General features: G+C 45.4%; 1 protein-coding gene across 4 annotated transcripts; it reads left to right on the top strand.

The window, feature by feature from the left end:
* Window positions 1-26123, top strand: LOC110122267 (prostaglandin E2 omega-hydroxylase CYP4F21-like). Of its 4 annotated transcripts, none has more exons than XM_070462597.1 (13): window positions 1-163; window positions 4584-4811; window positions 6650-6794; window positions 9817-9870; window positions 9961-10088; window positions 11849-11970; window positions 12770-13040; window positions 21842-21908; window positions 22080-22209; window positions 24751-24884; window positions 24980-25044; window positions 25230-25312; window positions 25710-26123. In XM_070462597.1, the coding sequence occupies exons 1-13, from the start codon at window positions 161-163 to the stop codon at window positions 25882-25884; spliced, it is 1605 nt and encodes a 534-aa protein (XP_070318698.1). In that variant the 5' UTR covers window positions 1-160; the 3' UTR covers window positions 25885-26123. The 4 variants fall into 4 exon arrangements, with proteins under 4 accessions (XP_070318698.1, XP_020725358.2, XP_020725357.2 ...); XM_020869699.2 differs by lacking the exon at window positions 1-163 and adding an exon at window positions 4171-4242; XM_020869698.2 differs by lacking the exon at window positions 1-163 and adding an exon at window positions 4249-4328.
* The last annotated feature ends 1478 nt before the right edge of the window (window positions 26124-27601 follow it).

The raw sequence follows: 27601 nt of genomic DNA, 5'->3' as shown, positions 1-27601 counted from the left end.
GAGAAGCTTGCATCGGTGTTCTGGTGCGTGGAGCTGGATTTCTTCTCTCTGGAGTGCAATGGAGTGTCCAGTAGTGAGTTTTGCGATGTGTTTGGTGTGACTTTGGGCAGCCTGTATATTGACGCTCAGGGCTAAGTTCCTGCGTTGCTGGAGAATTTTCATGGTATGTCTTGCTCTGGAACTTATTGGCTCTTGGGTGGTGGTTGGTTTCAGTGTAGGCATGGAGGCTTTTGGGTGATCTCTTATTAATAATGTTCCCTGTAGTCAGGAGTTCACTGGTGTTCTCGGGTTTTGGGCTTAAGTCTCCTGCCTCTGGATTTTAGTCTTATTCTTTCAGTAGCCTCAAGACTTCTCTCTCCATACAGCACTGATAATAAAACTTCTAGGTTAATGGTGAAAAGATTCTCCACAGTGAGGGACACCCAGAGAGGTTCACAGAGTTACTTGAAGAAGAGGAGTGGGAGGAAGGAGATAGAGGTGAGCAGGAAGAGAAAAAGGGGGACTCAAGAGGAGAGAGACAGATCTACACAGTACTCTCTTCCCGAAGTGTTCTCCATGGCCCAGAACACCCACAGAGGTTCACAGAATTGGATTGAGAAGAGAAGGGGGAGGGAGGAAATAGAGGTGATCTGGGGGAGAAAAAGGAGAATCAAAAGGGGGAGAGAGTGATCAAGCCAGTAATCATACTCCTGAGTAAAAATGGGTACTAAGGGTTGGATTCTTAAATGTCCAAAATTGATATCAAATACTGAAAAACAAAGAGTAAAAATCTAGAGTAGAGGTTAGACTCTTAAAAATACAATAGTAAAAAACCACAAAAACAAAAAATTTAAGAAATATATATGGAGGTGGGTTTAAAAATAGGGTCCTTTTTTGTTGCTAGGTTATAGTGGGTTATAAAAATGAAAATTAAGGAGTAATAGAGGAGTAATAGAGGACTTAAAAAAAAGAAAAAGTAAAAAAAGAAAGAGAAAATTTTTTTTAAATTAAAAATAAATAGTAGTAAAAATATATCTAGGAATTTCTCTGGAGCTGATGCAGGCAGTGTGGATTTGGTTCAGTTTCAGATAGCTCCTTGCTTGAGCTTACACGTCTCACTATCTATAGGCTTCTTCCAGTGTAGTCGGTGTTACCTACCGGGATTTTAATCTGTTGCACCTGTCACTTCTGAAGCAGTTCCCTTTGTTTCTTTGGTTTCTGTTTGCAGGTCTCTTCAGTGTCTAATTTCCGCCCTGACACACGCGGGCAGAGGTGGTCTCTTGCTTAGGTTCGCTTGTTCATCCATTGCTGTTTTTGAGTTGGAGGCACTTTCACACATAATTGTCATGCGTTGATGAGAGCCATCGCATTTACATGGCCCCACGCGGTTTGCCCCCCTTCCAGGATTGGGTCTTGTGTGAGTGCATCACCCGTCCGTTACCCCTGAATCAGGTTCCAAAGGGTGCTCAGGAAGCGACCCCTGTGTTCTGGATTCCCAGGCTTAAGCTGGCTCGATTCAGGTTTTGCATAGGTTTTTCCATATAAATCCGAATTGGTATACTGATGTTTTATCCTTCTCACGGTCTGGAAAGCTCCCGGCATCCATACCTTGAATGATTCCGAAGTCTGCAGGGCTGGTTATTCCTGGTGTATATGCCCAAGACCCAGCAATCCCACTTCTGGACATACCAAGGAAACCGGTCTGAAGGACGTGCCATGTGTCATTTTACAGCACTGATTTACTGCTAGCCATCTGGAAGGACTAGATGCCATCCAGAAATGCTCAGGAAGTCTGTGGTACATATACACAGTTCTTGGAAGCGCTGTTTCAGTGTTCGGGAGGGGATGCGACAATGCACTGCTGTGGGCAGTTGCACCCATTTCCATCCCCCTGCCCCTGCCTCCAGGTGGGTGTGTGGCCCCGTCTCACTGCCAGGCTAGGCTGCTTCCTGGTAGCTCAGTCCTTCGTTCGGGAACCCCGTGGCTAGTGCTAAGATTAGGTTTCGTTCCAAAGCACAACTTAATTTTTCTCCTTCTCTGCACTCCACCAAGTTTAATGTGCACTCTCCCATGGTCAGCGGCTCCCTCTGCTCCCAGTGCATTCCATGCATGCCGTCGGTCCTGTCCCTTCTAAGCGACTGGCTGCAGCCCTGCAGAGTCCCATCCGATCTCCAACTTCTGGTTAGAAGCGGAAGCCGTTTCAGTCTGGGGGTATTTTCTCTGGGACGTTGCTTTCTCCACTGCCCGCATGTGGGAATCCTGTGGGCTTTATTTATTTTGCTCATCCCAGGTTAGGTTGCCTGAGTTTGAAGCTTCCCCCAACTCTTTCTACCACGTGAGGAAGTAGCTTCTTCCTGTGTTTGGTAAACTTCCTCTATTAAGGACTCCTTGCCGGCGAACGGGTTTTTCCAGTTCCTCTGAGATTTATTGTGGGTTCCTCTTTTTGTCTTTTATATTTTGTCCTACCTCCTTTCGAAGACAATGGGCTGCTTTTCTGGGTGTCTGATGTCCTCTGCTAGCGATCCAAAGTTGTTTTGTGGAGTTTGCTCAGAGTTCAAATGTTCTTTCGATGAATTTGTAGGGGAGAAAGTGGTCTCCCCTGTCCTATTCCTCCGCCATCTTAGTTCCCTCTCCTGATGTGCAGATTCTTCTGGATTTTTTCAGTGCATATACAAACATGTCCCCCGCCCCCCACACACAAATTCACAAGTTTTATTTATAGATAGAACCTTTATTCACATACCATTTTGAAACATACTTTCCCCTGCTGTTTCTGCCTGTGTCTAATGGGATGCTTGCAACTCTCTGTGAGGTATTATCAGGTCCATTTTAGACGTGAAGAGTGAGGTTCAAATGGTTAATGTTCTGTGCCCAAGCTGGTGACTCAGTGACTGCCCCCACTTGTCTGACACAGGCTTGCCTTCTGCCTGACTCTGGGTTGGGGTGGAAGGACCTGTGAAGATGGGACAGGAGGCAAGTGGGTCCTCTCTTTCCAACACTGGCTGAGGAATATTCCATAAGTCAAGCTTGTGTGATTTGACAGCTGAGATGCTTCTTGTTTGATGAAAGCCCTTTGACAATGACCCAGAACTTTCCTATTGATGAACAGAATATCGCCACCTGTGGCTTCCTGCCACCTGTTGTGGCTCCTTTCCACTTGTACTGAAACCACACACTTCATCTCAGGACTTATTGAAGCTCAGTTTCTTTTATCTTGGTGCAGAAGAATTCTGTGAGAGGCAAAGTAACAGAAAAAGAGTGAATTTATTAGCATAGGATACTTGTGAAAGATACAAGTGGGCAGGCAGAAGGGCCTTAGAAGTGAATAGGCTTTAGTTTTACAAATGAAAGAAAAGTGGAGAAGATCCCCTTCTTACTAATTTTTTGAGTAAATGTCAAGTTTTCATCATTAATTCCTCCTACAAGTCTTGTGGGGGAGTTTTTGACCCTATATGGGTATGGCCCAACTGGGAGTGTCATGGTGCTCTGTAAAAGAGCAGAAGGCTGGCAACGTAAAAAGAGCAGAAGGACTTGAACTCCTGCCAGGCTGTGTGCCCTGGAGACAAGAGGCTTCATAGTTCTGAGCTTCCTGATTTTGTGCCTAGTATGTTAGTTGCTCAGTCATGTCCGACTCTTTGTGAACCCATGGACTGTAGCCCACCAGGCTCCTCTGTCCATGGAATTCTCCAAGCAAGAATACTGGAGTGGGTTGCCATTCCCTTTTCCAGGAGATCATCCTGACACCTGGATTGAACCCAGGTCTCCCACATTGTGGGCAGATTCTTTACCATTTGAGCCACCAGGGAAGCCCATCTATAGATCATGTCCTTCTGGCCCACAAAGAGTCCCGGAGATGTTTCCCCTGCTCACCTGGCACCTGAACGTTTGTGCTTCTGCCTGCTCTACCCTGAGCTTGGAAGGGCAGGGGCAGCTGTAAACTTGAGATTCAGAGTCACCCTTTCCCACCCCCCAACTTGTTATCATGGCAGGTACTGAGTCCTGCAGATCCAATTTTCACACTATGGTACTCTGAGCTGATTTGCAGACTTCTCTAAGTAACACTCTAGCCCCTCTTACTCCAAAGTCTATTTGGGCAGCTGCCAGGTGTGGGATGGGGGAGGTAAAGAGGCTGTGGGGATTGGCTGACTGGGCTGCCAAGCCCAGCCTACCCTAGATCAGAGGTCAGGCCAGGGAGAGAGACCTTCTAGGAAGAGGGGACAGGAAACCATGTGATAGCAAGCCACTCCTGACAGAAAGTGCTAGGTTGGGAGACAAGAGCTGGGCAGGGGGTGGGTGGAGGTGGTGCCATAGCTAGGGGTGGGGAAGGCTGCCCTAGGCCGTGGTCTCAGGTAATAAAGTGGCCTGGGAAATGAATAGATACCAGTGGATAATCTGTGCGTATGTCTTCCTGTCTCTCTGTCTTTCTGTCTGTCTCTCCTCTGAATTTCTCTGGTTCTCCCTCTCCCAGCCCCTGTTTGCCTGTCTCTGAGCCCTTCTTGCCCGTCCCCAGCATTCCCCATCCCTGCCCCTCACTCCCTTGCTCCTCTCCCTCTATCCGTCTTTGTCTCACAGCTCACCATCACTGCCTCTTCCTTCATCCTCAGGATTCACCCTCCACCCCATCTGACCACAGGATGCTGGAGCTGAACCTGTCCTGGCTGGGACCTGGGCCAGTGGCAGCCTCCCCATGGCTTCTGCTGCTGCTGGTTGGGGCCTCCTGGATCCTGGCCCGCATCCTGGCCTGGACCCACACCTTCTACAACAACAGTCGCCACCTCCAATGTTTCCCACAGCCCCCGAAACGCAACTGGTTCTTGGGTCACCTGGGCCTGGTGAGTGTGAGCAGCAGGACAGGTCTGGGGGATTAGGGTGAATGACTTCCTGAGGGTCATGAATAGGCCTCAGGGTTTGGGCTGGGGTCTAGGACAGCAGAGAAGCCAGGGAGCCCCCTCTTCCCTCTCACTCTTTCCTCTGCTCTGCCATTGAGACCATCCTCACATTCTGTCTTTCCAGACCTAGCCTGCTTTGGGGTCTCTTTCCTGCCTGCCTTGCACACTTATGCACCTCTGAGGCTGGGGTGCACAGAACCTGGTCCCTTGGCCTCTCCACTCTCCATGGTGACCCTGAGACCTCCTCAAAAGTGCTGTGCAGGGTCTGCTCTGCATGTGGCCACTTTCCTGTGTCTTTTCATTCTGGGTTACAGCTTCCTCCCAGGAAACAGCTATCACCTCCCTATCCCCACCTATGGCGTAGAGTTACCCACCCCCTCCCCTTTCAGGGACCCCTTCCTCTTCTCTTACTCTCCCCCAACCAAGAGGTCCCACGGGTCCCCTCACCCCATCTGGATAAAGTTGGACAATCATTTCCTCTTTCAGAAGCCTTTTTAGGCCTTCCCCTCCTCCACACCTGCCCACCTTGTGCCCGAGACCTTGAACTTTCATTGGCCTTTCTCATGATAATTGAACAGTGAATTGTCCAATTACTTATTAACCATCTCCCAGTTTGATGATAGTTCTGGTGAGCATACGCTACAGTGCCAAGTGCAGGGCTGGCATATACCATAAGCATGCAAAATAAATGCTCAAGGACCTAGGTAATGAACTTTCCATCACCTCCCTCGGTCAAAGTCAAAATGAATGGGTATCCAGCACCTTCTGACTAGCAGTCCAGCTAAGAGGTGAATGCAACTTTTCTTTCCTGCCTGGGATGAGAACTACAACTTGGGGGAGGACTTACTGCAATTTTACTGTTCATTATGACATTCAGAAGGGAAATAGATTCTAAAGCCTGCAGGGAAGATTTCCTGAGATTCTGGGTCTTGAAATGGTCTCGGCAAAGCCTGGGGGAAGTAGGAATGTTACAAAGTCACTGCGGTTCTGCCGTCCCCTCTAGCGGCTTGGTGGTGGGGTCTGGTCTTGGTCACTCTTCCTTTCTCTAGCCCCTCTTGCTCTGTGACCTCAGATAAGTGACTCTTCCTCTCTGGACCAATTTCAAGTGCTTTGAGTGACTTATGTTCACTTGCCAAGAGCATCTGGGGGTATTTGTCAGACTTGAATGGGGCACCCGGATGGGGAGGACTCTGAGGGTTTCACCAGGAGACAGCCCTCCCTTCTTCCCACTTTGGGGAAAATGATCTCTGTTTCTGCTGTGTAAATGGTACGCCCATAGGTTAGACAGGATGCAGAGCCTGGCCAGCAGAGATTAGAGCTGCTCTCCTGATGGATAAGCAGAGTTCACATCTGTCCCTTGCCATAGATCAGGACTGGAAGGCCCTAGGTCTGCAGACCCTTCAGCATGCAAGGGACTGGAGGCTATGTAGATAGAACAGAATATGAAATGGAGAACAAACCCAGGGAGGAGTCCTGAGGCCACCCTGCTATCCACAAACCTCTCCAATGGGCATCTCCTTCTGTGGCCACCCCTTGGGGCTGAAATCTCCCAGGACAAGAAAAACTTGCCTTCTCAAGCCAAGGTCAGCCTCCCTGTGGGCAGAGAGCCTGTCTTTTTCCTGTGCTCTGGGGTATATCCTTGGGACTTGGAGATGCTCCAGGACCCTCTCTCCCCCAGAGGGAAGAAGGAAGCAGAAGTTCCCTCCATCTGTGCAGAATCCCGCACACTGTCCACTGCGGTGGCTTCTTTAGAAGAGTGATGGCACTTACCTTGGTTGCAGTATCCCTCCACAGAGAAGGGCATGCAGGACTTCATCCAGCTGGTAGCCAACTACCCCCAGGGATTTAGGATCTGCTTTGGCCCTGCCATTCCCATCATCATTTTCTGCCATCCTGACATGATCCGGACCGTCGCCAATGCCTCAGGTACCCATGCAGAGCTTGTGGTGGGTGCCATGACACACCTCTGGGCTTCCAGCTCCTCCCTGCCAAGCTTCTATGTGGCCCCTACCGACCCCACTCCACCTCCCCTCCTCTCTCAGCCGTCTTTCTCTTTCCTTCCATTTCAATACCGTTCTCACTGCCTCTTCCCTCCTCCCAAGGCTGTCTCTACCCCACCCTGGTCTTCTGGGTGAAGGACACCCTTAGTCTTGAGGTCACATGTCTGGTGTGGTAGGTCAGGACCTGGCCAGAGGAAGATGTTGGGCTGTGCCAACCCAGGGAAGCAAGGCTCTTTGCTGGGACATGCTGGAAGGCTTCCCGGAGGAGGAGTTTCTGGAACTGAGTCTGGAGTGATGAGCAGAAATTTTTTCAAGCAGAGAGTAGAGGGATGTAGTAGGCATCCATGGCCTCCCAGACCCCTTTCCAGGCCTGGCATCATCCCATCCATCCCCTGTCCTAGAGCAATGAAGGCTTCTAGCTGGTGCAGGATCTGGGTTGCTATTTCCATGACGTCTACCTCTCTGAAGGGTCAGTTTCTTTGATCCAATCCTGGGGCTTGACCACTTCCAGTTCAGTGCCCTCCTTCTCCAGTCCCCAGGAATCTTCCTGAGGAGACTCTGCCACACCCTGGCTCCCTTCCTTTGTCCTCTGCTCCTCCCACCCTGAGACAGTCCAGGCAACGGGAACAGGCAGTGTGTTGCAGAAGCCTTGGCATTGACACCAGAATTCTGGGTGAACCTGGGAAGTACCCTGGCTGTCTCTGGCTGCTGAAGTTATCTTTCATTGTTAGCAGTGGAAACAAAACCACCCTATCATGAACTTTGCCAAGGAATCAATGGACTTTGAAGTCACCCTCCTTGAGGGTGTATTCAGGCCTAGCTGGGCTCCAGATATTAAATAATGTCATCAGACATCTGTCTTCACCATTTAGTTCCAAGTTCATCTGTGATGGCTTCCCTCTCATCCTTGTTAAGATGAAGCCCAGAAGCTCAATCCCCACAGAAAAGTCAGCTCATTCACAACAACATTTGTAGGAAAATGATAAGATTTCCTTTAATTTCCCTTGCCAGATTCATAGGGCCTATTCCTGCATCTGCAAGCCTCTGAGTGCCTAGTCTTGGAGGCACAGGGTCCTCTGAGCTATTGTTTTGGGGTTCAGAGCAGTTTAATGGCTAAGAACTCAAGCTCTGTGTTTGGACAGACTTGGACTTCCACCTCAGGCTTACTGTCTGTGAGAATGTCGGCAAATTACTTTATTATGTAGAGCCAGAGTTTCTTCACCTGGAATATGGGGACGGAAGAGAAGTTGCATGAAAATGGTGTTTGGGGTCCAAACAGGGAAGTCCCCATTCTATCATGTATCCTTGCGTGCATGCTGAGTCACTTCAGTCGTGTCCAACTCTGTGTGACCCCATGGACTGTAGCCCACCAGGCTGCTCTGTCTGTGTGATTCTCCAAGCAAGAATACTGGAGTGGGGTGCCATGCCCTCCTCCAGGGGATCTTCCCGACCCAGGGATCGAACCCCTATCTCTTACATCTCCTGCATTGGAAGGCAGGTTCTTTACCACTAGCACCACCTTCGGAAACCTATTTTGTACCCAACAGATCCCGGTTCATAAACAGTGCGGGAGAGACCCTGGGAAGAGACTGAGAACGGAGGAGCAGCTGCTAGAGGTGATCCATGGGTGCAGGTGTCAATCACTGCTTGCCACTCCTTGCCTCTGGCAGCCTAGAAGAGTGTGAATTGGGTCCTATTTGTTCCTCTCCAGATTCAGAGCTCAGAGGAAGATCTCCTGTACACACAGGGCTTGAACAGCACCTATGGGGATGTGTACTGCTAGTGGGTTGGCTCCTGGAATGCCATCATCCACATCTTCCACCCCACCTGCATCAAACCTGTGCTCTTTGCTCCAGGTAGATGCCTCTCTGGCCACAGCTTGCTTGTTGCCATGGCCAGAGTGTTGCTTTCAGCTGTGTGGGTGACCAGGGTGCAGGCAAAGGGGGGCGTGGCAAAGATACCAATGCCTCCCTCTCACCTGGACCCCTCATCTGCCCAACCTCCAGACATGCATACTCATGCCTAGGGCGTGTCTGTGTGATGTGGGCTGCATGGGCACGTCTGGTCAGGTTTATGTTTCTACCTGAACTCTGGTTACAGCTGGCCTATGTTATACTGGTGATACCTGATATATGTTTACACCTGAGCTCAGATATTCATGTCTGAGGCTCAGCTGTGGCCAAAGATATCTGAGGCATGTTAGGGCCTGACTGGTTCTTCTCTGAGATTATCTGATTCTCCTCCTGGTCATATTTGGGCCACATTTGGGGTCTGTCTGAGGCCTGGGACTCAGGGTCCCTCTGAGACATGCCTGAGACCTTATGTGAGTCTCGTCTGATGCAGGTTTTAGGGTACACTTAGGTCACCTGGATCAAGTCTGGTTCAGGTCATCAGTGTGTTAAGTCCTGTCTGAAGCCTGCCTGGGGCAAACTGAGGTCAGGTCAGATGGTCTTCAGGTCCACAGCAGAGCTGTTGTGTCATATCAGGCTGTGCCATTCATGTTGGGGCCATGTCAGGACATATTAATACATGGGGCCATGTCAGATGTCTCAGGAGAGGTCAGTGCTGGGTCAGATGTGGTGTCCTTGGTCCCCATAATGATGTTTTGTAGAGTGCTGGGCTATGCTTGTGTCTTCATAACATGTTGGACCATGTAGGAGCCATGTAAAAGAATGTTGGGGCATGTTGTATCATGTTGGAGTGTGTCTAATCACACAGAGTTGTGTCTATGGACTCTGCTTTGCTCTTCTCTGTACTGCAGCTTGGTCTGGTCCCTGCCTCCCGTCACCTCTCCACCTAGCTTCTGGCTTCCTATGCTTTGGATCCCATTCCTGCTATGCAGGGCTCAGAGCGGGAATGCTGGGATTCCTGGCTGGGATCCTCTATCCGACACAAAAGACCCTCCCCTATCCCTCTCCCTGGCCCCTGATGGTTCTTATTTATGGCAGCTGTTGATGCACCCAAGGATGTGATCTTCTATGACTTCCTGAAGCCCTGGCTGGGTGAGTAACTGAGAAGGGGTCTGGGGATGACCTTGGGGACCCAGGGGAAAGTTCCGCCATTTCCTCACTCCCTGTGGCTGTCTCTGCTAGGGGATGGGCTCCTGCTGAGTGCTGGTGACAAGTGGAGCAGGCACCGTCGCATGCTGACGCCTGCCTTCCACTTCAACATCCTGAAGCCCTATATGAAGATTTTCACCAAAAGCGCAGACATAATGCATGTGAGTCTCTTGAACCCAGGGTCCCAGCTGGAGTCTTGGGGACTCAGAGACATCATTTTGGAATTCTGGTCTTCTGGGCAGCTTGAGTCCATTGTTCTTTCTTTCTGAGCCTCAGTTTCTTCAGCTGTTAAAATGAATGTGTTGTGATCCCTGCTTTGCAGGGGGTCAAGATGACATATGGAGCCATGTCTCTGGCACATAGTAAGTTTTGGTTTCTCTGTTTCCATTAGTGAAGCCTTGAAATCTTGAGACACATTTGGTGATAATGTTGCATACTGTGTAGTGGTTATTCCTGAGTAACAACTTTGAAACAATAAGAGTTTAGTATTGACAACAGGACTGTGAGTCAGTTGGCTGGCCTTTATGGAGGTGGATGGGGCCGCCCATGTATCTGTGATCAGCTGTGGGTCAGATAGGAAGCTTTGCTGAGCTAAAGTTCTGTGCTCTGTCACATTGGGGGCTTGGCTGAATGCAGTTTGATCTAGGATGACCTCATCTGGGGCAAATGGACTTCGTTTCATGTGACTGTCTTCCTTTAGAAGGTATCTGAGGCTTGTTCACGTGACAGAAGCTGGGTTCCATCAGATTGAGGGGAACTGCAATGTCCCTTGGGATCGAGGTTCAGGATGAGCATCTCATCATTTTCAGCATGGTCTACTGGCCAAAGAAAGTCCAGGGGCAGGTCATAAATGAAAGATGGCAAAATAGGCTCCATCTCATAATAGAAGCTTCTGAAAATTTACATTTCAAAGGCTTGGGATATAATCATAGGGAAATGAAGGATCAGAAGGCAGGCTTCTGCGAAGCACCTGGGATTTTTCATACATACAAGCTTCAAGTGAGCTTGCTACTGTTTCGTGGGCTCTGCCAGAATACATGAGATCCTGTGTCAGAGACAAAGGACAGTTTCTTACTCTTGGCACAGCAAATAGCATGCACTTCCAGTTGGTTGCATTGTCCCTCCACGTCACCAAATCCCATGCAGGGGACACAGGTGGACTTTGATTGGTGCCTGCTCATGTACCATGTTGTATTACTGGGGGTAGGAGTAGAAGTTTAGGGACTCTATGACTTTTATAGAATTAGAAGAAAGCTTGATATTTGTCCATGGGGAGAGATAACCTCACCCCTCAAGGATGTTGCCTATAAATATAACTCTGCAAAATGGTTAAGGTAAAGAATGTAGTGGTCTTACCTTTTTTTTTTTTTTTTTTTGCATACCCAACATTAAAGGGCAGGGACACTCAGGGCTCATGTAAGACTACTTCTCTCAACACAGGGGACATTTTCCTAATCAATTTATAAAAATAAACAGGAAGAAAGCTAACATTTTTTTGTGTACCTGCTGCTGCTGCTGCTGCTGCTAAGTCGCTTCAGTCGTGTCTGACTCTGTGTGACCCCATAGATGGCAGTCCACCAGGCTTCTCATCCCTGGGATTCTCCAGGCAAGAACACCGGAGTGGTTGCCATTTCCTTCTCCATACTGTGCACCTACTTTATGCATTATTGTTACTACCAGATACAAGGATATAGGAAGCAGAGGCAGGATTTAAAAAACCCAGATCTCCTGACTCCTGGCCATGGGGACTTCATGTCATAACAGTAGCAACTTTCATTCTCACCCAAGCCTGGTTCTCCCAGGAAAGGGGAGCCCAGGCCCAGGATGCAGGATCTGGGGGAGTCCATTCAAATGGTTCAGACTGAGGAGAGGCTCAGAGGAGCCAGCTTTCAGCCCTAATCCTGTCCCCTTCTCTGTCCAGGCCAAGTGGCAGCATCTGATCAAAGAGGGCCACACCCATCTGGACATGTTTGAACACATCAGCCTCATGACCCTGGACAGTCTGCAGAAATGTGTCTTCAGTTACGACAGCAATTGCCAAGAGTGAGTCTTGGCCAAGGGCCTGGGAACATGAGGCATAGACCCAAAGGAGTAGATGAGGGAGGAAAGACTGCCTTGGACAATCAGAAGGGACTTCCTGCAGGAGGTGGGTCAGAGCTGGACATTGAACAACAGGAAGGGAAAAGAGAAGGAGGCATCCTTTTAGGTAAGTAGAATTGCTTGATAAAAACTAGCAGGCTAAAATGAGCAAAGTGTGTGCAATAGTGAGGAGACACCTTGGAAATAAGTTTGGAGGAGTGGGCAGGGTTATATCTTAAGACCTTCTGAAAGCAAACAAAAAGGATATGAACTTTATTCTGAGGTTTCCAGAGAGCCAAGGAAGATGTTTGAACACACGAGGGTCATGGTCAAAGTTGAGCTTGGAAGATGTCCAAGAGATAACTTCTCAGATGACTCAAGACCAACTGTGATAGGCACAACACCATTCAACTGTGTTGATGCTGGAAGTAAGGAAAGTAGGGAAGATGTTATCCCCATTGTTCAGCTGGGGGAGGATAAGGTTTGAGGCGAGTGGACAGTATGGGGAAGGAGAGGGGGACAGACACTAGGTGAGGGAGAAAGGAGAGAATCCTGATGTCCAAGCTGTGCTCCAGCTGCCTGGGGCATGGAAGCAGCTCACGGAGATAGGATGTGGGTTGAGAAGAGTCTGAAGAGTCACATCCCACACTATATCTGTGAGCCATCTGTTCTTGGAGCCTCAGTTCCTGAAGGGAGGTAGCCCCTGGCTTCTGGGCTTCTGGTGTTTTAAGTTGTTGCCTCCTTTCATGCTCTCATCCTTCAGGAAGCCCAGTGAATATATCACTGCCATCTTGGAGCTCAGTGCGCTTGCGGCAAAGCGGAACCAGCAGCTCTTCCTGCACATGGACTTCCTGTACTACCTCACCCCGGATGGGCGGCGCTTCCGCAGGGCCTGCCGCCTGGTGCACGACTTCACAGATGCTGTCATCCAGGAGCGGCACCGCACTCTCCCCAAGGAGAATATTGATGACTTTCTCAAGGCCAAGGCGAAGACCAAGACTTTGGACTTCATCGATGTGCTTCTGTTGACCAAGGTGGGTTCCTATGGGATCTGAGTTTTTTTTTTTTTCCATTTATTTTTATTAGTTGGAGGCTAATTACTTTACATCATTGCAGTGGTTTTTGTCATACATTGAAATGAATTAGCCATGGATTTACATGTATTCCCCATCCCGGTCCCCCCTCCCACCTCCCTCTCCACCTGATCCCTCTGGGTCTTCCCAGTGCACCAGGCCCGAGCACCTGTCTCATGCACCCAACCTGGGCTGGTGATCTGTTTCACCCTAGATAATATATATGTTTCGATGCTGTTCTCTTGAAACATCCCACCCTCGCCTTCTCCCAGAGTCCACAAGTCTGTTCTATACATCTGAGTCTCTTTTTCTGTTTTGCATATAGGGTTATCGTTACCATCTTTCTAAATTCCATATATATGTGTTAGTATACTGTAATGGTCTTTATCTTTCTGGCTTACTTCGCTCTGTATAATGGGCTCCAGTTTCATCCATCTCATTAGAACTGATTCAAACGAATTCTTTTTAATGGCTGAGTAATATTCCATGGTGTATATGTACCACAGCTTCCTCATCCATTCGTCTGCTGATGGGCATCTAGGTTGCTTCCATGTCCTGGCTATTATAAACAGTGCTGCGATGAACATTGGGGTGCACGTGTCTCTCTCAGATCTGGTTTCCTCTGTGTGTATGCCCAGAAGTGGGATTGTTAGGTCATATGGCAGTTCTATTTCCAGCTTTTTAAGAAATCTCCACACTGTTTTCCATAGTGGCTGTACTAATTTTCATTCCCACCAACAGTGTAAGAGGGTTCCCTTTTCTCCACACCCTCTCCAGCATTTATTGCTTGTAGACTTTTGGATAGAAGCCATCCTGACTGGCGTATAATGGTACCTCATTGTGGTTTTGATTTGCATTTCTCTGATAATGAGTGATGTTGAGCATCTTTTCATGTGTTTGTTAGCCATCTGTATGTCTTCCTTGGAGAAATGTCTGTTTAGTTCTTTGGCCCATTTTTTGATTGGGTCATTTATTTTTCTGGAGTTGAGCTGGAGGAGTTGCTTATATATTTTTGAGATTAATCCTTTGTCTGTTGCTTCGTTTGCTATTATTTTCTCCCAATCTGAGGGCTGTCTTTTCACCTTGCTTATAGTTTCCTTTGTTGTGCAAAAGCTTTTAAGTTTCATTAGGTCCCATTTGTTTATTTTTGCTTTTATTTCTAAAATTCTGGGATGTGGGTCATAGAGGATCCTGCTGTGATTTATGTCGGAGAGTGTTTTGCCTATGTTCTCCTCTAGGAGTTTGATAGTTTCTGGTCTTACATTTAGATCTTTAATCCATTTTGAGTTTATTTTTGTGTATGGTGTTAGAAAGTGTTCTAGTTTCATTCTTTTACAGGTGGTTGACCAGTTTTCCCAGCACCACTTGTTAAAGAGGTTGTCTTTTTTCCATTGTATATCCTTGCCTCCTTTGTTGAAGATAAGGTGAGCATAGGTTTGTGGATTTATCTGTGGGCTTTCTATTCTGTTCCATTGATCTATATTTCTGTCTTTGTGCCAGTGCCATACTGTCTTGATGACTGGCTTTGTAGTAGAGTCTGAAGTCAGGCAGATTGATTCCTCCAGTTCCATTCTTCTTTCTCAGGATTACTTTGGCTATTCGAGGTTTTTTGTATTTCCATACAAATTGTGAAATTATTTGTTCTAGTTCTGTGAAAAATACCGTTGGTAGTTTGATAGGGATTGCATTGAATCTATAGATTGCTTTGGGTAGTAGAGCCATTTTGACAATATTGATTCTTCCAATCCATGAACACGGTATATTTCTCCATCTGTTTGTGTCCTCTTTGATTTCTTTCATCAGTGTTTTATAGTTTTCTATGTATAGGTCTTTTGTTTCTTTAGGTAGATATACTCCTAAGTATTTTATTCTTTTTGTTGCAATGGTGAATGGTATTGTTTCCTTAATTTCTCTTTCTGTTTTCTCATTGTTAGTGTATAGGAATGCACGAGATTTCTGTGTGTTAATTTTATATCCTGCAACATTACTGTATTCATTGATTAGCTCTAGTAATTTTCTGGTAGAGTCTTTAGGGTTTTCTATGTAGAGGATCATGTCATCTACAAACAGAGAGAGTTTCACTTCTTCTTTTCCTATCTGGATTCCTTTTACTTCTTTTTCTGCCCTGATTGCTGTGGCCAAAACTTCCAATACTATGTTGAATAGTAGTGGTGAGAGTGGGCACCCTTGTCTTGTTCCTGATGTCAGGGGAAATGCTTTCAATTTTTCACCATTGAGGGTGATGCTTGCTGTGGGTTTGTCATATATAGCTTTTATTATGTTGAGGTATGTTCCTTCTATTCCTGCTTTTTGGACAGTTTTAATCATAAATGGATGTTGAAATTTGTCAGAGGCTTTTTCTGCATCTATTGAGATAATCATATGGTTTTTATCTTTCAATTTGTTAATGTGGTGTATTACATTGATTGATTTGCGGATATTAAAGAATCCTTGCATTCCTGGGATAAAGCCCACTTGGTCATGATGTATGATTTTTTTAATATGTTGTTGGATTCTGTTTGCTAGAATTTTGTTAAGGATTTTTGCATCTATGTTCATCAGTGATATTGGCCTGTAGTTCTCTTTTTTTGTGGCATCTTTGTCTGGTTTTGGAATTAGGGTGATGGTAGCCTCATAGAATGAGTTTGGAAGTTTACCTTCTTCTGCAATTTTCTGGAAGAGTTTGAGTAAGATAGGTGTTAGCTCTTCTCTAAATTTTTGGTAGAATTCAGCTGTGAAGCCATCTGGTCCTGGGCTTTTGTTTGCTGGAAGATTTCTGATTACAGTTTCGATTTGCTTGCTTGTGATGGGTCTGTTAAGATCTTCTATTTCTTCCTGGTTCAGTTTTGGAAAGTTATACTTCTCTAAGAACTTGTCCATTTCTTCCAAGTTGTCCATTTTATTGGCATAGAGCTGCTGGTAGTAGTCTCTTATGATCCTTTGTATTTCAGTGTTGTCTGTTGTGATCTCTCCATTTTCGTTTCTAATTTTGTTAATTTGGTTCTTCTCCCTTTGTTTCTTAATGAGTCTTGCTAATGGTTTGTCAATTTTGTTTATTTTTTCAAAAAACCAGCTTTTAGCTTTGTTGATTTTTGCTATGATCTCTTTAGTTTCTTTTGCATTTGTTTCTGCCCTAATTTTTAAGATTTCTTTCCTTCTACTAACCCTGGGGTTCTTCATTTCTTCCTTCTCTAGTTGCTTTAGGTGTAGAATTAGGTTATTTATTTGACTTTTTCTTATTTCTTGAGGTAGGCCTGTAATGCTATGAATCTTCCCCTTAGCACTGCTTTTACAGTGTCCCATAGGTTTTGGGTTGTTGTGTTTTGATTTTCATTCATTTCTATGCATATTTTGATTTCTTTTTTGATTTCTTCTATGATTTGTTGGTTATTCAGAAGCGTGTTGTTTAGCCTCCATATGTTTGAATTTTTAATAATTTTTTTCCTGTAATTGAGATCTAATCTTACTGCACTGTGGTCAGAAAAGATGACTGGAATGATTTCAATCTTTTTGAATTTACCAAGACTAGATTTATGGCCCAGGATGTGATCTATTCTGGAGAAGGTTCCATGTGCACTTGAGAAAAAGGTGAAGTTGATTGTTTTGGGGTGAAACGTCCTATAGATATCAATTAGGTCTAGCTGGTCCATTGTGTCCTTTAAAGTTTGTGCTTCTTTGTTCATTTTCTGTTTAGTTGATCTATCCATAGTTGTGAGTGGGGTATTAAAGTCTCCTACTATTATTGTGTTACTATTAATTTCCTCTTTCATTCTCGTTAGCGTTTGCCTTACATATTGCGGTGCTCCTATGTTGGGTGCATATATATTTATAATTGTTATATCTTCTTCTTGGATTGACCCTTTGATCATTATGTAGTGTCCATCTTTGTCTCTTTTCACAGCCTTTATTTGAAAGTCTATTTTATCTGATATGAGTATTGCGACTCCTGCTTTCTTTTGGTCTCCGTTTGCGTGGAATATTTTTTTCCAGCCCTTCACTTTTAGTCGGTATGTGTCCCTTGCGTTCAGGTGGGTCTCTTGTAGACAGCATATAGAGGGGTCTTGCTTTTGTATCCATTCAGCCAGCCTTTGTCTTTTGGTTGGGGCATTCAACCCATTTACATTTAAGGTAATTATTGATAGGTATGGTCCCATTGTCATTTATTTTGTTGTTTGGGGTTCACGTTTATACAACCTTTCTGTGTTTCCTGTCTAGAGAAGATCCTTTAGTATTTGTTGAAGAGCTGGTTTGGTGGTGCTGAATTCTCTCAGCTTTTGCTTGTCTGTAAAGCTTTTGAGTTCTCCTTCATATCTGAATGAGATCCTTGCTGGGTAGAGTAATCTAGGTTGTAGGTTATTCTCTTTCATTACTCTAAGTATGTCCTGCCATTCCCTTCTGGCCTGAAGGGTTTCTATTGATAGATCAGCTGTTATCCTTATGGGAATCCCTTTGTGTGTTATTTGTTGTTTCTCCCTTGCTGCTTTTAATATTTGTTCTTTGTGTTTGATCTTTGTTAATTTGATTAGTATGTGTCTTGGGGTGTTTTGCCTTGGGTTTATCCTGTTTGGGCCTCTCTGGGTTTCTTGGACTTGGGTGGCTATTTCCTTCCCCATTTTAGGGAAGTTTTCAGCTATTATCTCCTCGAGTAACTTCTCATGGCCTTTCTTTTTGTCTTCTTCTTCTGGGACTCCTATGATTCGAATGTTGGGGCGTTTCACATTGTCCCAGAGGTCCCTGAGGTTGTCCTCATTTCTTTTGATTCTTTTTTCTTTTTTCCTCTCTGCTTCATTTATTTCCACTATTTTATCTTCTAACTCACATATCCTATCTTCTGTCTCTGTTATTCTACTCATGGTTCCCTCCAGAGTGTTTTTGATCTCATTTATTTCATTATTAATTTTTAATTGACTTTTCTTTAAAATTTCTTCTAGGTCCTTGTTAAACCTTTCTTGCATCTTCTCAATCTTTGTCTCCAGGCTATTTATTTGTAACTCCATTTTGTTTTCAAGATTTTGGATCATTTTTATTATCATTATTCTAATTCTTTTTCAGGTAGATTCCCTATTTCCTCCTCTTTTGTTTGACTTGGTGGACTTTTTTCATGTTCCTTTACCTGTTGGGTATTTCTCTGCCTTTTCATCTTGTTTAGATTGCTGTGTCTGGAGTGGGCTTTCTGTATTCTTGTGGTCTGAGGTTCCTTTTTATTGTGGAGGTTTCACCCAGTGGGTGGGGTTGGACGATTGGTTTGTCAAGGTTTCCTGGTTAGGGAAGCTTGTGTCAGCGTTCTGGTGCGTGGAATTGGATTTCTTCTCTCTGGAGTGCAATGGAGTGTCCAGTAATGAGTTTTGCGATGGGTCTATGTCTTAGGTGTGACTTTGGACAGCCTGTATGTTGACACTCAGGTCTATGTTCCTGCGTTGCTAAAGAATTTGTGTGGTATGTCTTGTACTGGAGCTTATTGGCTCTTGGGTGGTGGTTGGTTTTGGTGTAGGTATGGAAGCTTTTGGATGGTCTCTTATTCCTTAATGTTCCGTGTAGTCAGGAGTTTTCTGGTTTTCTCAGGATTTGGGCTTAAGTCTCCTGCCTCTGGATTTCAGTTTTATTCTTCCAATAGTCTCAAGACTTCTCCAACTATACAGCACTGATAATAAAACTTCTAGGTTAATGGTGAAAAGATTCTCCACTGTGAGAGACAACCAGAGAGGTTCACAGAGTTACATGAAGAATAGGAGAGGGAGGAAGGAGATAGAGGTGAACAGGAGGAGAAAAAGGGCACTCGAGGAGAGAGACAGATCTACACAGTTATCTGTTCCCAAAGTGTTCTCCGTAGCCCAGACACCCACAAAGATTCACAGAGTTGGATTGGGAATAGAAGGGGAAAGGAGGAAATAGAGGTGTTCTGAGGTAGAAAACAGAGTCAAAAGTGGGAGAGTAATCACCGCACTCCTGAATAGAAATGGGAACTGAATATTGGATTCTTAAATGACCAAAATTTATATCACATACTACTGAAAAACAAAGATTAAAAATCTAGTGTAGAGGTTAGACTCTTTGAAATACAATATTTAAAAACAAAAACACACAAAAAAATTTAGAAATGTATATGAAGTTCGATTTAAAAATAGGGTTTCTCTCTCTCTCTTTTTTTTTTTGGCAAGGTTATAGTGAAATGAAAATGAAAATTAAGGAATAATAGAGGAGTATTAGAGGACTTTAAAAGGAAATAGGAGAGAAAAACAAGAAAAAGAAAAAAAAGAAAAAAAATTTTTTTCCCTAATTAAAAAAATCGTAAAAATATATGAAAATGAAAGTTGAGGAGTAATGGGGGAGTAATAGAGAATTTTAAAAGAAAATAAAAGATAAAAAATAAAAAATTTAAAAAAAAAAGGAAAGAAAAAAAATTTTTTTTAATTTAAAAAAAAAATATATATATATATCTAGGAATTTCTCTGGAGCTGTTGTGGTCAGCGTAGGTTCAGTTCAATTTCAGATAGCTCCTCTTTCCAGCTTACACTTCTCCATATCTGTAGGCCCCTTCTGGTGTAGTAGGTGTTACCTTCAGGGATTTTAATCTGTTGCAGCAGTCCTTTCTGAAGCGGTTCCCTTTGTTTATTTGGCTTCTGTTTGCCGTCTCTTCGGTGTCTAATTTCCGCCCTGACACAGGCGGGCATCTCTCATTTAGCTTCTCTAGTTCAGTTCAGTCCTACTATGGGGAGGGCGGGGCACTGCAGACAGATACCGCTCTGTGTGGATAGCACTCACCGTGTTCTGGTCACACTGGGTTTGCCCCACTCACGGGTGTCAGTGCTTTCGCCGTCTACACTGCTCAGGCTCCTGGCTGCTCTATATGGAGCGGGCCCTGCGTTGAGTGTGGTTCCAGTTTTTGGGTACTCCACAAAAGTGCAGATTCGGTTGCGCCTGTGTTTTGTGCCTTCCCCGGCCTGAGCGGTTCAGGCAGCCAGAGGCTTGGGCGCACTCTCCCTGGATGTGGCGCGCCTTTTCCCTCCGCGGCGAGCGGCTCAGGCAGCCAGAGGCTTGGACGCAATCTCCCCGGGTACGGCGTGCTTTTTCCCTCCGCGGCCCCGGCATGCACCGCCAGTCGGGTCCCAGGAAGTCTTTAGATATGAACCGGGGGGCCTGTTTGCAGTGTGGGAGGGGGTGGCTTCTCAGGGGCTGAGTTTGCCCTTTTCCCCTCCCCCCTGCCTCCTACCTCCAGCGGGGATGGGCCGGCTCTTCTCTGGAGTTCCTCAGTCCCTTTGTTTTGCGAACCGCCGGCAGTGTGTTCGGGCCTGTTAATTTTGACCCTTGCTATCCCACAGTTTAAAAAAGCTCCCTCTGATTGCTCTCAGGGTCTTCGGCCGGTCCTTACCCTAAGCAATGCCGCCCGCTCCTCTCCGTTCCGCCCCCACTTGTTGCTGGCGGGTACGGGCGTCTGGGGTACTTTTCTGCTGGGAGTTGCTTTTAGGCACGTAATCTGTGGGCCTTGTTTAATTTTTCCTCCCAGTTAGATTGCCGAAAACTTCCCCCAGTCCCGCCAGTGCGAGGGTTTCCTGGTGATTGGAAACTTCCTCTATTAAGACTCCCTTCCCGGGACGGGTCTCCATCGGTAGCTCTTTTGTCTCCCTTTTAATCTTTTATATTTTGTCTTACCTCCCTTCGAAGACAATGGGCTGCTTTTCTGGGCGCCTGATGTCCTCTGCTAGCGATCAGAAGTTGTTTTGTGAAATTTGCTCAGCATTCAAATGTTCTTTCGATGAATTTGTAGGAGAGAAAGTGGTCTCTCCGTCCTACTCCTCCGTTATCTTGGCTCCAGGATCGGATCTGAGTTTAAGAGGTAGAAGGGACTTTGATCTGATCAGAGAACTTAAAGGTGCTTGAGGACGGGAAGTGTGGGTCAGAGAAAAGTTTTAGAGATGATTGTGTGGAATACTGTCTGCAGGGACTGCTAACTCTGAAACTGTCAATGGCCTGAGATTTTAGTCTACTTCCAAGTTGATAAATTAGTCTCTGTCTGTGTGTGTTGTATGTATGCAGAATGTTGGATCAGAGCAGAGCATTAATTTCAGTAGTCAGAGTAGAACTTGGCTCTGCTTTTCCATTTGCAAATTCCTTTGAGAGCACCATGATGCTTTTACCTGTACACGCAGCCATGCTAGCATCACAGCAGAATTACCTTCAGATTTTAAAATTTGGAACCCACAAAGGACAGCTAATACTTCTACCCTTCTTCCCTAATGTGAGTAGGGAAAGGTATATGGATAGGCATAGGAAGACAGAGAGGGAGAGGGAGAGAGTAGAGAAGAAAAGAGAGAGATTGTTTGGAGCTTAAATAAATCATCTTTGGTGAGAAAGCAGTCTATGATTCTATAGGTTTAATACCCATTCCCTATCTCCAGGATAAAAAGATCTTTGTATTTACTCACCAAGCCTGTGAGCAGATGTCTTTGGGGACAATGCTGAATCTCTAGCTTCCAAAACAAGATGCTAGTTGTTCATCCTGTAACACAGGTGGACAGTAACTTTTTTTTCTCTAAAATCCCTCATCATGTCAAAACATAAAAATACTAATGGATCATTGATTCCTATCACCAGGCACAACATAGGAGGCAAAGAAATAGAGACCTCTGGAATGGGCATAAGAGGTCTAGGAGTTCAGGGTGGGCTTGGGTTTCTGGATGGATGATGGAGATTCAGAGGTTGTTGCAGTTTGGGCTCAGGGACTATAAGCTAGTGTGATTCTGGGGATCTTGCTTTCTCTCCAGGATGAAGATGGGAAGGGATTATCAGATGAAGATATCCGGGCTGAAGCTGACACCTTCATGTTTGAGGGTGAGGGTCCCAGTGTGGGACTACTTAGAAGGCTGGGTCTTTCTATCTCAGGATATTGCCAAGGGGACCTTAGACCACTCAACCCCTCCCCATCCTCCCCATGGGAGGGTACTGTCCACCCTCTGGTGCTGAAGTAGCCCAAAGATGCAAACCTTTCTGGATACTCCTCAGGCCATGACACCACAGCTAGTGGCCTCTCCTGGGTCCTGTACAACCTGGCAAAGCACCCAGAATACCAGGAGCGCTGCCGGCAGGAGGTGCAAGAGCTCTTGAGGGACCGCAAGTCTAAAGAGGTTGAATGGTGAGTGCAAGAACTGATGGTGTGCTCCTGAACCCCTCTCATTGACTCTGCTTCCTGGCTGGGGATAAGAGAAATTTTGTGTGGATTTTGTCATTATTACTTAGTGGGAATAGTAGCAAAGCTCAGAAGCTGGATCTGTTACTCAACATGGATAGCAGGGCAAAGTTTTCTGGCTTTGGGGACAGAAACTTGGATTTCTGAGATAACTGGTGACAATGTGGGAGGGCAGATGCTGCTACTTAGCACATATTCAGTATGCAAACTTTCCACTCTGTGACCTTTCTCTCCAAAAGTCACATGTTTTCAAACATCTTCACTCCAGAGTGTTTGCTGATCTTTTGCCCCCTATATCCTCATATTATTTAGTCCAGGATTCACATGGAACTCTTAGGGACTAAAGTCATTCACCATCTGTCCAGGAATACCTGCATCTTCCTCTATCCAGTCCCCATTCAACAAACACTGGTACACTGCCTCCCTCTTCTCAGTTCAATGACATCTCCAATTCTCCTCAGTCCCATTCTGTGTCCTGGAGACTCAGGAAGGACCAGACCCAGTCTTGCCTTCCAGGAGCTCTCAGCCTGCTGAGGAATAGTTCCAGGTCAGAACACTCCCAGTGCAGATGGCCAGGGCAGGGTTTAGATTTAGAGAGGAAAGTTGAGGTTGGACAAAATGGCCTCAACTTAGATCTTCCAAGATGAGCAGTAGATATTTTGAGGTGCATTTGAGGTGCTCTGTGGTCAAGAAATAGCTGGGCCAAAATGAAGAGATGGAGAGTAAGAGGGTGTGGGGGAGAAGGGGAGTGAGAGGCAGGAGGGAGGGGTTCAATTTGTACATGTGACTGACTGTTTAAGGTAGATTAATTCATAATATTAACACACACTACTACAGAGTATGGAATGGATAACCAATTTTGGATGTTAATATAGTTTAAATATAGTCTGACATTTTAGTGTGGAGATCATATGCACATTTGTTAAATTAACCCTTGAATACTCTCGTTGCTATGGTGAATCATATATTCTACCTGGATAGAGAAACATCTATATGTTCATGTGGCATACAGACACTAACATTTCTTGCTAAATTTAAACCAGGTAGTTGATATCATCATCATCATCATCCTTTTTCATCATCTTTTCTATTATTTCTCATAGGAAAGCTAATAATATGTGGATATAAATTTCTTGCCCAGTGAACATGGTAACACTAAATATGGAGTGTCATATCAATAGGAAAAATAAAGCCTATTTAATAAAAGCTCTTGTAACAACTGGAGAGCTAGAGGGAAAAAATGAACCCAACCTCTTTCTCAAGTCTTATATGAACATAACATCGACATGAATCAAAGACATAAAATATAAAATAAATGAATCTTAAAGGCTCTAGAGGGCTTTCCAGGTGGCACAGTGGTGAAGAATCCAGCTGCCAATGCAAGAGATGCAGAAGACCTGGGTTCTATCTCTGGGTTGGGAAGATCCCCTGGAGCAGAAAATGGCAACCTGCTCTAGTATTCCTGTCTGGAGAATCCCATGGACAGAGAAACCTGGCGGGCTACAGTCCATGGGGTCACAGAGAGTCGGACACAACTGAATGATTGAGCATGCACAGGCACAAAGACTCCAGAGGAAGCCATGCGAAATTATTTGTAGTTCCACAGAAGAGAAGGCCCTATTCTTGACACAAGTCCAGGAGCTGTAGAAAAAGACACAGATTTACTGTTACATGAAAAAGATACAGACCAGGGTGTACATTATACAGCATGCTATTAACACTATATAACTTTTAAAATGCAATACAGTCTCCCTGGAAGGATACATAAAATACAGTTACCTAGGGAAACAGTGAGGAGAGGAAATGAGTGTTGGGCCATAGGAGTGTGTAGTTTTCTAATTTTGAACTAGTTAACTGTGCCATTTATTAAGAATTTAAGTCACCACACAAAATGAATAGGATTAGGGAAAAAACTCAGTCCCCTTACTGGATCTTATCTTCAAAGTTTAGAGAAGTTTTCTAGTGAATTCTCTTGTTTTCTAAGTATAAAATCACTATCTACCAAAAATGACACATTTACCCTCACATTGAAATGGTATTTCTCTCCTCCCCCCTTCTAATTGCATTAACTAGTGTCTGTAGTGCAGTAATAAATAAGAGTAAACATGGAATCTGTTTGTTTCTTACTCATCTGCCTTTTTATTTTGTTCTTGCTGTAAAGAATAATATTTTTTATACAAATTTTTGAATATTTTTATGGCTGGATTTTGGGTATGTTGCTCAGAAAATCTTCTGAAAACATCAGACTATATTTTGTCTGGTTCTTCTGTGCTACTGCTTTTCTTTCTGTCTTTTTACAGACCATTTAATTGAGGTACGAGAGACAAAGAAAAAGCTGTATCATTTATGTATATGACTTAATGAATTTGGAGATATTTGATCCATCTGTGATTTTGTTCTAGGCAGAGAGGATCTTATGGGGCACCAGGAGGGCTGGTGGTGTGTCTGTTTTTGCTCTCTGGATAATTGTCATGGGGGGTTCCATAGGGACGACCTGGCCCAGTTGCCCTTCCTGACCATGTGCCTCAAGGAGAGTCTGCGGCTGCACCCCCCAGTCACCATCATCTCCCGATGCTACACCCAGGACACTTTGCTTCCAGATGGCCGGGTCATACCCAAAGGTACTCACAATGACTAAGGGAGGAGTTTCCTGGTGAGAAAGAGGGGTCAGTAAGGTAGTGAGGACCTAGTCCTGCTGCCCTCTCTTGTTCCACAGGTGTTATCTGCCTCATCAATATTGCCGGGACCCACCACAACCCATCTGTGTGGCCAGACCCTGAGGTGATGCCTCCCCCACACCATACCTCCATCACCCATGTCTTCCCCTTAGGAGGCCCCGGGAAGACTACAGAATTCTGATTGGCAAATCAGACATCGCCTCCTTCCCATTATACACACATCTGCGTCTCCAATGATGGATGTCCTAGGAGAGCCCATCCAGTAACCCTGTCTTGTCTTGCCCCCAGGTCTATGACCCCTTCCGCTTCGAGCCGGAAAACATCAAGGGGAGGTCACCTCTGGCTTTTATTCCCTTCTCAGTGGGTCCCAGGTGAGGGTAGTGGGCATCTGAGGTAGGGCTGGGTGGTGTGTTGGGGGTTCTGGGACTGAGATTCCAGACATGAGTCTCTGGCAGGGGAGTGGGAAAAATAAACATGGTCAGAGTATGGGCTCTCCTTCCCTCCCCTCCCCTCCCCTGGAAGTTATAGGAAAGTGTTTGGGGAATGACAGTGGGTCCAAGAAGGGGTCTACATTGTGCTGGGGGTCCAGTCTCCCTGCTTGCTGCTCTGTGTTCCTGACTGGGTCTTCGGTCAGGCTCAGATATTCAAGCCTATCTGGGGGTCCCAGGCCACTGTGGGTGGGGGTGGGAGTTGTGAGCTAGATTCTAGGAGCGATGGGGCCTAGATGAAGGTTCCCAGCACAGTCAGAGACCTCACTCCGGCCCACAGGAACTGCATCGGGCAGACATTTGCCATGACGGAGATGAAGGTGGTCCTGGCGCTCACGCTACTGCGCTTCCGCGTCCTGCCGGGTGAGGAGCCTCGCCGGAAGCCAGAGCTGATCCTGCGCGCCGAGGGCGGACTTTGGCTGCGGGTGGAGCCGCTGAGCGCAGGCCAGCAATGACCCAGCAGCCCTTTCTCTCCTGGAATCCTCCCACGGTCTAGCCACCTCCCTGAAAATTCCCAGGAATAAAAACTATGTGGTCTTACTTCACTCTGTATAATGGGCTCCAGTTTCACCCATCTCATTAGAACTGATTCAAATGTATTCTTTTTAATGGCTGATTCATGTCAATGTATGGCAAAACCCACAATATTGTAAAGTAATTAGCCTCCAACTAATAAAAACAAACAAAAAAACTATGTGGTCACTTCTGTGCCAGTGTCATCAAGAGCCGGCAGGGGGCGCTTGGAACTTTCTAGGTTCAACAGGACCGGAGTGGCTGTGAACTTGGGGGATAGGAGGAACGTGTGTGGGAGGGAACGTTGACGTGGTAGCTGGGTCTCCAACCTGAGTCATGAGGGCAAGACTACTCATTAGAGAAGGTTGACCAGAGAGCTTGATGTAGCCAGGGTCAGATTCACTCCCTGCTATTGTATTACCAATCCCAGTCGGCCATTTACTAGCTGCTTTGTTTGGGGAAATCGTTTCTCTCTCAAAACCTCATTTTATATTGCATAATAGTAGCCATGTCATTGCGCTGTTGCGGTAACTGAATAAACAAGCATATGTAAAGTGACTGACTCAATATTTGGTAAGCATCAGTACTCAATAAGGATTTACTTCCTCCTTTCTTTATGCATCACTTTCTCAAATTTAAAATGTTTTAAAGTCATACAAGTTATATTTAAGTTTTGAGACGCATGGAAACCTGCTGTTGAAGAAATCTATCAGTAGAAGTGTCAGTAAATCAAAAAAATCCCCATAGTTACATCTATTACACAGTTGCCAAGGGCTTTAATGTGAAGCTGCCCTGAATTTAGGTACTGAAATAAACAACTTTTTCCCTTCACAGAGGCATGACCCAGGATTTCATTTTTGTCTCACTGTTCTAGGGAGTGGAGGTTAAGCAGGCTCACATTAGTCAGAGAAGATGAGGTGGCAGGAGTGGGACCACTTCTTTCAGCACCTGGGACAGTAGCTGCCCCAGGACTAGCCCCCCCTCTCCCCCTCCCCCGCCCCACGACTCAGGCCGCAGGGGCTCCTGGGGCAGAGTCCCAGTCTTAGACTCTTTCAGGAGTCTACAAGTTGGGGGGCAGAAGACTTAATGGCTGACTAATAAGAAAGAAACCCTGTAACATAAAAAGAGGAAGTATTTAATATATGCTGAGCTGAAAATCACGTGTTTTTCTTTGCCTTCAGAGTTCTTATATAAAATGTTTATCTTGTACTCTAAATGATACCTTATCATAGAAGAAACTATGAATAAAAAAATAAGAAGTAAAAATCACGCCCATAGCCCAAACATGTCAAAGTAATCACTGTTCATATCCGTTCACACATATTGCCATATTTTAAATGTATCCTTATGCCAGTAAAAATTTGGCTTTATATCTGAGTGCATTATAATTACATCATGCAATCTCCTTTAAAAATGCTGTTTTACTGACTACCAAACACAGGAAAGGATGCTCAACATCAGTAGAGTTTATTGAAATGCAAATCAATGCCAGAATGTGATACCATTTCACACCCACTAGGATCACAAGAATATGAAACAATGGAAAATAAAAAGTTTTGGTGAGGATGTGAGATAATTGAAATCCTTATACACTGCTGTTGGGAATGTAAAATGGTGCAGCCGCTGTGGAAAATAGTCAATAAATTGAACCTCGGATTA

Source organism: Odocoileus virginianus, chromosome 3, assembly GCF_023699985.2.
Source record: "Odocoileus virginianus isolate 20LAN1187 ecotype Illinois chromosome 3, Ovbor_1.2, whole genome shotgun sequence".
Taxonomy (NCBI): Eukaryota; Metazoa; Chordata; class Mammalia; order Artiodactyla; family Cervidae; genus Odocoileus; species Odocoileus virginianus.
The sequence above is the reverse complement of the archived record's forward strand: the minus strand, read 5'-3'. Positions and strand labels throughout refer to the sequence as shown.

Coding starts and splice junctions, on each gene's coding strand:
- LOC110122267 (XM_070462597.1), top strand. Junction 6,795..9,816: donor GACCGTCGCCAATGCCTCAG/GTACCCATGCAG, acceptor TATTTATGGCAG/CTGTTGATGCACCCAAGGAT. Junction 13,041..21,841: donor ATGTGCTTCTGTTGACCAAG/GTGGGTTCCTAT, acceptor CTTTCTCTCCAG/GATGAAGATGGGAAGGGATT.